Source organism: Phocoena phocoena, chromosome 18 (genome assembly GCF_963924675.1).
Source record: "Phocoena phocoena chromosome 18, mPhoPho1.1, whole genome shotgun sequence".
In the NCBI taxonomy this organism is placed as follows: Eukaryota; Metazoa; Chordata; class Mammalia; order Artiodactyla; family Phocoenidae; genus Phocoena; species Phocoena phocoena.
In genome coordinates, this window is record NC_089236.1 from 5,384,415 (window position 1) to 5,393,565 (window position 9,151).

Below are 9,151 nucleotides of genomic sequence, written 5' to 3' on the forward strand. Positions count from 1 at the left end.
GCAGTCCATCTTGTTAACTTTATTAGATGGATGTGATAGAGTTATGAATTGTTTACAGGAAAAAAAAAAAAAGACCAGGCCTGTTTTCTCTCCATATATCCCCTTTCTTGACATGAGTTCCACAACACTGGTACACTCTTTCCTTATATTAATATCGTACCCATATTTCTGTGATTTTCTTAAAGAAACGTCTTGTGCAAAAAGACCCCCCTTTTTTTCGGGGGCGCCCTGCGGCGTGCGGGATCTTCGTTCCCAGACCAAGGATCGAACCCGCGCTCCCTGCAGTGGAAGCGCGGGGTCTTAACCATTGGACGGCCAGGGAAGTCCCCAAAAAGACTCTTAGTGGATAGCTCCCCTCCCCCAAATTTGTTTTTCTTAAACATTCACCAGATCCAAGAATCTTCTGCACCGGACCTAGTTTTTACTTAGTTTCAACAGGCCCGGGACCGTGGCGGGGAAGGCTCGCCGCGTGGGTCTGGGAGCAGCGGAGTCGGAGACGCCCTGGAGTTTGCACCTCTCAGCTGGGTCACAACTGTGTCCCTTTCCTCCAGAGGCGGCGAGCAGCGCGCGCGCGCCCCCTGGCGGCCCGAACCCGGGACAGGGCACCTGGAGGCCCGAGGGGTTGGGGCACCTGGAGGCCCGAGGGGTTGAGGCCCCTTGACCCCCGGCACTGTGCGGGCGGCGCTCGGAGCCGCTAGGTCTTGTCGTCAAAAATAAACCCGGGTGTCCCGGCGCCGACCTCCCTAAGCCTCTCCAGGCTGCGCCGCCCGCTCGCGCCCTGTCCCCGCGTTCCCCCGGGCTTGCTCCAGGGGTGGTGCCTTGGCGTCGCAGGCGCGGTGGCCTCACTTGCCGGCGGGGGCCCTCATTCCTGGCCTTTTCCGCGGCCTGGTGGCCGGCGGCCCGTTCGCCGCCCAGAGCAGGGTCCTGGCAGGTCCAAAAGCAGCCAAGCGCCCCTCCGCGCCCGGATGCGCGCCGCGCGCGGGCGTCAGCGCTCCCGGGCCGAGCCCCGGGAAGGGGAAGAACTTGTAATCGCTTGCAGCGGGACAATGCCGACTTTTGAACCTCTAACCACTAAGCAAACAACCCTTGTGCTCTCGCTCCACTGTCCAAACAGGGTTTATTGACAGGCGTTTCACAGCAACGCATAGCAACCTCGGCGGCGGCCCGGGGTCGGGCACGCGGGCGCGGCCGGGAGCGGGGTCCGCGCCGCCCTCCCCGCGCCGGGCGCCGGGGGACCTCCCAGTGCCCCGCGGACCCAGGTGCGTCTCCCGCCTCGGCCGGGCCGCCTCCTGCCCAAGAGGCGGGCCAGGCCCGCTCCCTCTGACTTCGGGGGCCGCGGGCCCAGCCCCGGAGCCCTTTCCCAATCCCGGAGTGAAAGGCGCCACCTGGAAGGGCCGCGGAATCGGGGAGATGCTCCAGGGGCTATTTCTGCCTCGCAGCTCCGCTCATCCTGCCCAGCCCTCGGGGCACCCCTTCCCTCGGTGGAGGCGCTGATTAGGGCTCCAGGCTGCCTGTGGGAAAGACCGCAACGGAGGGCAAAGCCCTTCTCCGCAGGCCCCACCGAGAGCGCCCAGGTCGGCGGCTTCCAGGACCAGAAACCTCAAGGGCAGCAGCCCCGTCCCCAGCGGATCAGCCAGATAACGAGCAACCATCACTAAAAGGATCTTCTTTTGCTGGGTCTCGAATTCTTGTCTGTGGGGGTGGTGGAGGGAGGAGCGGGGAAGGGAAACAGCGCGGGACAAGGTAAGGGGTGGAGTCAGAAAGGGCTCACGGAAACCGATACGCTGGAGTCTACATTCGTGGAAACGTTGCCTTGGGGAAACAGAAAATCGAAAATTTTTACTTGAATGCTTGTGTTTAGCTGGATGGGGGGGAGCATCCTGGGGAGTAGGGAGTCACCGATGAAGGGAGTGTGCGCGATTGCCTCAGTGTGGACTCGATGCGACGCTGTGAGCGGGCTCTCTCACCCTCACTCCCCATCATTCCCCCAGCTGAGAAGCAGCTGAGCGCTCAGCTGTGCATTTTGCCCACAGGCACCCCCAGGAGAACCACACATTCCACAATCCGAGGCTGGGCTCGGGCTTGGGGGCAGGGTAGGTCTCAGAACCTGCTCCCTCAGGCTTCTGCCGCTCTGGGGTAAAATGAGGTTGTCCAGATAACCTTCTCCACTCCCCTCCTTGATTTTCCTAATTCTAGTTAGCAAGTAGAAAGGATATTTCATTACTTAAAATACTACTAATAATAATAATTGCAGACAAAATCTAAAGGTGATAAAGACAGGATCTGAAATCTGGAAAGCTCCTTTATCTCTTTTTTTCTTTTTAGAAAAAAAAATTCAACTGTGTTCAAATACCCCCCCCCCACTTCCCTTCACCGTATCACTTCTCTCCGCATGGATCCAGAAGGCTTTAAAAATGCTGGCTTGGATGTTACACAGACCAATAACCCAAACAGCAGCAACAACAACAAAAACTCCCCTTTTTCATCAGCCCCAAGATTGTGAAAATCACAGGAAGTCCAGGCTGGCTCTGGCATTTATAGCACTGACATACATTCAGCCCAGAGAAGCTCTGGTGACAGGCTTTCTAAACAAGGCCCTGTCTCGGGCCCCCTCGTCAGGCCTGGAGTCCAGTAACCTCCCCCTCACACCACACACTGCACATGCACCAGCCAAGCCTTTCCTGGCCTGGGAAGGGAAGAGAAGAAAGACAAAGACCTGGGGGTTCTGCACTCTTCAGTGGGTCCAGGTTTCCATCTCAGCCGCCTCTGGCTTCTGTGGTCTGAACCTTGCCTGCCCTTGAGGCAAGAGGGCCCAGCGGGTCCTTGGAGGGCAGTGAGTGGACAGCAGCCATCTTGACTCCATCCCTGGCGGTCCCCCGAGTCCCTCTGCCCCGTCAGCTCCAACCAGAGAGGCAACCTTCAGATTTTGAAGGCAAAGAGCTGAGGAAGGGGCTGAAAGGCTGGTCTGTTTAGCCAGTCCAGGCAGTGTTTCTGCCAGTACTAAAGGAAGTGCCGGTGGTCATTTCCCATCTCCTCAGTGGCAGAAAGAGTCAGACCAGAAAAAGTCAAAATCTGGGAGAACGTCTTCCTTGAGGCCTCCAACCGCACTTGTCTTTCCCCCAGGCCCCCATGTTTCCTTGGAGGGCTAGGTCGGTTGGTGAACGGTCGTGGGTGGGAGGGGAGGGGTCTTTCCTGAGGATTCTAGCAGAGTCCATGCTCCTCATGGCTCAGCCTGGAATTGATCTGCTACCGCAGGCCACTGTGGGTCACTGGGTGACAGTGGGGTTTAACACCCCCCCAGTCGGCCCCAGAACCCCAGGGACAGGACCAGGCACCGAGCCCTGCAGGGAAGACACGGGACTCAGGGGCTCCGGGACACTTCTCAGGGGACCTGGCTGCGGCTGGGGAGCCTGTGGCTGGGACGTCGGTGGCTGCTGCAGCTTTTTCTTGTTGATCTTCCTTTCCTTTGCTCTGCGGTTCTGAAACCAAATTTTAACCTGGAAATGGAAAGGCGGAGAGAAACAGAAGGTGGTGAAGCGGCTGCGAAGGAAAAAAGGGACAGTGTTCGGCACGAACACCAGTGTCCCCTTCTCCGGCCAAAGAAGTGCCCTCTGGACCTGAAGGATCCCAGCCCTTCACACAGCTTTTCATGGACTATCCCATAATGGCCCGGCGCTGGAGTGCTTGTTGGAGCCCTTCCCAAGCCCAATTCAGACTCGAGAGAGAAGAGCTTCCCCCCTCCCTCCTCTTTCCCCAGGTTTCTTTCCAAAGCAACCTTTATCTACAACTTTACTGGAAAAGTTCAGAGTCTCAGAAGCAAGGAAAACAGAAACCGCCAGGCCCTTTTCACACCAAGCAAGAGGAGGCCAGGGCTGGATGTACTTCAAAATAACAACCTTTGGCCTCTCAGAGCTAAATTGAAATGTAATATTCCTCACCTTGGGGCTGAGAATGAGTTTTAATGTGGGGTTTCCTGACTGTGAATTTGACTTTTTTTTTTTTTTCTCCCAGACCACACAGAGCGTTCAGGAGCCAAGCCTCAACCCTCTAGTTTTCATGGGCAGGGATCGGGGTCTTATATTAATTTTTTTGCCCAGGTACCGTGCTGAGTACAGAGAGAGTAAGCCTTTAAGGCTTTATTGACCCAAATAGAATTCTGGATTAGACTATACTCAGTTTTTTCTTGTACCTCCCAGGTCCCCCAAAATAGAAAAAAAAAAAAGTTCAACAATATATATATATTAAAAAAAGAAGACAACTGGAGGGGGGAAAAGTCTTTATAAAAAGCATCTGGAAGGAAAATGCTCTCCATCTTCTTGCTTTAATCTGCCCACAGAACTAGGTGGATCCTGGGGCCTGGCTTCTAACCCTCCTCACTGGACTCCCCCAGGTAATGACCAGGCCCTGGAGGGTTCCCACCTGCCTCTCGGAGAGCCCCAGCGTGGCGGCCAGCTCGGCTTTCCGCCGGATGGTGATGTAGCGACTGTAGTGAAACTCCTTCTCCAGCTCCAAACGCTGGTGGTCCGTGTACACGACTCGGTATTTGTCTTTCGTCCTGGTTTTCACTGTGGAGGAAGGCGAAGTTAGCACTGAGAACTGCAAGGCAGCCCATCAGTCATGGGTAATGACAAACCTCCCTAACCCAAGAGCCATTTCTCTTCCTCCACCGCACTGGGGGGCCACGGTTTGGCTGGTTCCTGCTGAGTCTGACAAGACCCCCCCAGAGGGTCCTGGGGGGAGGGTATGGGGCTATTCGGGACAACTAAACTGGTCTTGGGATCAAGCAGTTTTTGAAAATTAAGAAAAAATTTAAATTCATATACGCAGAAGATAGCAGAACCCCACCACCGGTTTTGTAAACCAAATACAGTACCTGAGCTGGTGAGGCCCAGAGGAAAAGAGGGCAGGGCAGAGGCACCAGAGTCCTGGGAATATTCAGATTTCCAGGCCTACCAGGGATAGAAGCCTACCCTAAAAACAGCCGGCATTGTGGATATGTGTTGTTCGTGGTAGTGGTGGGGTGTTACTTTCTGTTTGTTTTATTAGAAGTGGGAAGGGGGTGCAGTAGCTGACGTGTTTCCTCAAGTCACCAGAAACACACACACACACACACTCACACACACGCACGCCCCAGTCCTATCTATCGGGTGGAAGGAATTCTGAGCCGGGGTCTGGTAGGCAGATAATCCTTCTCTCTGGGGACATTCTATACCTGGCCGAACGTGGTTTGGCATTTGGCACTCTTTCTTTTTTAATCCCCCATTTATTTCTGCTGCAAACCCTGCCAGAGCTATCCTGACCAGTGATCTATGCTCATTGCATTGAGTCAACATATTAAAACCTTGGATTGATTGTTTTACTGAAGGGCCTTGACAAACAGCGCGACCAAGTCGGAGCAGGCCGGAGCCTGGTGTCTCCACCAGGTCTGTCCCAGGTCAGCCCTCGGCAAAGCCCCGCTCAGGAGCTGTTCTCTCCCACTTGGCCTCAGGTCGGGGTCTTCTCCCAGCAGAACAGGTTCAATCGCCCTGTGCCCGGCGCTACAGTTAGATCTAAAGGGTCTGGGAGTTGCTCAGAGGTGTTTAATGCCCCGCAGGCCGACTTTGTTCAGGTAAAACCCTTTGCAAACCACAACAAAAGCGCCCTGGGAAGATACAGGCCGGATCAGAGGGAGCTCCCCCAAGCCGCTGAAAGGAGAACACTGCCCCAAACAATGCAGGACAAGGCGATCTTATCAAAGAAAAGCCCTTTCAATGCCTTAATAACAACCGCATTCTGTTTGAATTACCACTACTGAGCAAATGGCGGCGGGGCTTTCATCCCCCTCCCCGCCAGGCGCATTAACATCAACACCGCCAGCAGAAGCATTTGAATGCGCGCAGCAGCCCCGACCCTGCGCCCGCGAAGAAATTAAAGGGAACTGACACGTCCTGCGAGCCTGCGCTGACGCCTCCAACCCACTCGAGCTGCCAGCGGTAATGGCCCCTTCGTACAGAGGAGCAAACTGAGAATCAGACTAGGTCACGCAGATAGTGTAAGGCGGGGCTGGCACCGGAGCCAGGTTGGAGCCACAAAGGACAACCTCCAGGGCTGGAGAGCCGGGCGCAAAGTTCTCCCAGCCGAACTCTCCAGCAGCGATAGTGGCCTTGAGGTACTTGGGAGCGGCTCTGGCCGTATCCCAGAGGGACCAGGGGACGCGGTGACCAGGACCCCTGTGCGCCCCGCGGCCAGCGCCCCAAGGGCCTTGGAGGCGCCCCGCACCCCCTGGGAACCAAGGCGGGGACTAGAAGAGGGGAGAGATGAGAGGGACTTGTCAGAATTCATTATTGACTGCGAAAGTCACCACCCTCTTTCCGGGCCCTAAAAGAGACAATGGCAGGGCTGGGAAGGTGTATATCAAAGCGGGCCGGGCGGAGTACCACCCCCCCTCGCCCCTTGACAGATGACACTCCGCAGAGGAGTCGGGCTCCGGCCCGCGGGCCGCGGTCTCCCCACATTAGCATCACAAGGGCGCCCGGCGCCGACTGCGGTCTTGCCACCTCGGCGCGGGACTTCACAGCGGCCTCTCATCTGCTGACCCCGCGGCCTGGGCTCCTGCGGCTCCCCTCCCTCTCCTCACCCCCACCCGCCCCTGCTCCGCGGTCACTCTCCCGGGACTGGCCAAGGGTCTCCCTTAGGCCGCCCCAGCCCCGCCGGCTGCGCCCCAGGCAGGTTCTGTGGCAAAGAGCCTTCCTCGGAGCGCGCTCTGTTTAGGCGAGGGCGCCTCCTCTTGGGGAAGGGACTCAGCCGAGGTTCCAGGTCGGCCCTGAGGCCTTCTCCCCGGGACGCCGCATTTCCCACCTGGTCGGTCCTGGCATGTGCCCAGTGACGTAAAAACCGAGGCCCAGAGACAGCCTCCAACGGCTGCTCTGATTTATACGGCTGTAATTGGCTATAAACTTCTGCAAAGTGTCCATAACCTGCATGCGGGCCGGGCTGGGCCAGAAAGGAGGGAAGAGAAAAAAGCGGAAGTGCAGAAGGCTGGGAAAGACTTCGTGGAGTAAAAGGGACCCAACAGGACTCTCTCACCACACCTACTGAACTTCCTTCCCACCTTGACACACATTCCGACACCAGAAGGGGCAGACCCGGAACCTACGAGCCACACACACACACACACACACACACACACACACACACACACACGGGAGGAGACCCTGGAAAGGAGGGTTCCAGAGAAATGATCCGTGTCTGGAGCAGCGGCTGAATCTGCACCACGACTTCCTCTCCTTCTCCCTCTGCAGAAAGAAGGGGAGTCCCGGGGTGTCTTGTCCCAGCCCTCCGGCTTTTGATTGAAATAACCCCTTTGCAGATCAAAGGTTCAAAGACCCGGGCGCCCCCGCCTTCCCTACTTAGCTCCTGGGGCCAACACCTTCTTTCCAGCTTCAGCAGCTTTGCCGGGTCTCCCTACGCGCTGGAGCTCCGATGCCCAGAGTTGCCCCGAATGGGCAAATCTGGTCCCACGCGCAGCCTCGCCGCCCTCCTGGTCCCCAGACCACCACTCATCCCGAGTGGCCCGGACGGGCAAGGACGGCGTGCACAGACGGTCTAGAGCCCGGCCCGGGGGCGTTCCAGGGAAGCCGCGCACCGAGCGAGTGCGAGCGGCAGCAAGTGAGGAGAGCGATCCCGCTCCCGTGCAGCCGCGCTCCGCCGCCCTTCGCGGGACTCTCCCAAGAGTCTAAGGACGTTATGAATGAGGCACGGGAGGAAAGAGGAAGCGTCCTCTCTGTCCTACACTGAACACTGCTCGCGAGACCACAATAGTCACTCCCGACCCCAGCCAGCCCAGACGCAAGGGCCGGGGGCCGGGGGGGCCGGGGCCCCCAGACGTTGTCGCCCCGCCCCGCCCCCCTGGCGCGGAGTCCCCAGACCGCCCCGGACGCCGGTCCGCACAGGGCACCCGCCGCCCCGCAGCCGGAGGCCGAGGCCGCGCCTTCCCCGGGCGCCCGCCGGCAGGGCGCCGCCGCGCTTACCTTGGCTGCCGAGCGACGGCTGCGCGGGCTTCCGCATCCACTCGCACAGGTTCCGCCGCTGGCCGCCGGGGGACAGCTGCTCGGCGGCGGCGGTGACGGCGGGCCCGGGGGGGCCGGGGTTGAGCGTCTGCAGCAAGCCCGAGGCGCAGGAGGGCGCGGCGGCCGGGTGGTGCGGGTGGTGGTGCGGATGGTGGTGCGGGTGGTAGTCGGCGGGGCTGCTGTAGCCCATGGCGGCGGCCGGGGAGCCCCCGTTGAGACCGTGGGCCACGGCGTTGGCGGCGGCCGCCGCGCCCCCCGGCGCGTAGCCGTTCCAGTCCTCGCGGAGCGGGGCGCCATACGCGGGCGGCCAGGACGGTCCCGGGGACTGCGCGCTGTCCAAGTTCGCGGCGGCGGCGGCGGCCACATGGTAGCCGCCGTAGTCCGGGTACTGCGGGGGGCTGACGAAGTTCTGCGGGGCCAGGTTGAGGCCGCCGGAGTGGCGCACGGAGCTGGGATACATGCTCACGTCCTTGTCCAGGAGGTAGCTCACGTACATGGTGGCGAGGGCCCGACGGCAAACCTCACCATGCTGCCCGGGGACGGACGCGGGAGGCTGCCGGGGGCCGCGCTGGGGAAGGGGCGAGGGGGCGTAGGAGCGGCGGGCGGCTGCGCCCCGGCCTGCGGTGCTCCGCCGGCTCCTCGCGGCGCTTCTGCCTCTGAGGCGGTCCCTCCCTCTGGCCTGTCTCCTCCCTCCCTTCCTCCCTCCCTCCGTCTCTCTCTTTCTTCCTTCTTTCCTCCCACCTCCTTCCCACTAGGCTGCAGAGGAGGGGAAGACCCGCCACAGGCTGGCGTGCGGAGCCCCGGCCGGCGGCCTTACGTGATTAACGAGTGTTTACAAGACTCTATTAGTAATGACACAGACACCAATGGCTGGAGACGTCGAGGCGCAGCGTGCACCCGGCGCACAACCCCCCGAAACACGATTTGCATTTTAAAAGATAAGGCGGGGGGGGAGCTCGCGAGAGGGCAGCGACCCATCACAGCTAAATATTCAAACCTTTATTGTTAAGAGCTTCCTCTTTCCAACCTGGTGCACTTTAACCTCCAATCACAGGTTCAAAGAATGAAATCAAGAGACTTGCAAAAGAGAGGGGGAAAGAGCT

General features: G+C 59.1%; 1 protein-coding gene across 1 annotated transcript; it reads right to left on the reverse strand.

The window, feature by feature from the left end:
• Nucleotides 1-2,311: 2,311 nt before the first annotated feature.
• Nucleotides 2,312-8,682, reverse strand: CDX2 (caudal type homeobox 2). Its single transcript, XM_065896081.1, has 3 exons — nucleotides 8,010-8,682; nucleotides 4,420-4,565; nucleotides 2,312-3,497 (listed from the first exon to the last, which is right to left on the reverse strand). Exons 1-3 carry the CDS (start codon nucleotides 8,542-8,544, stop codon nucleotides 3,267-3,269), a joined length of 912 nt encoding a protein of 303 aa, XP_065752153.1. The 5' UTR covers nucleotides 8,545-8,682; the 3' UTR covers nucleotides 2,312-3,266.
• Nucleotides 8,683-9,151: the final 469 nt, after the last annotated feature.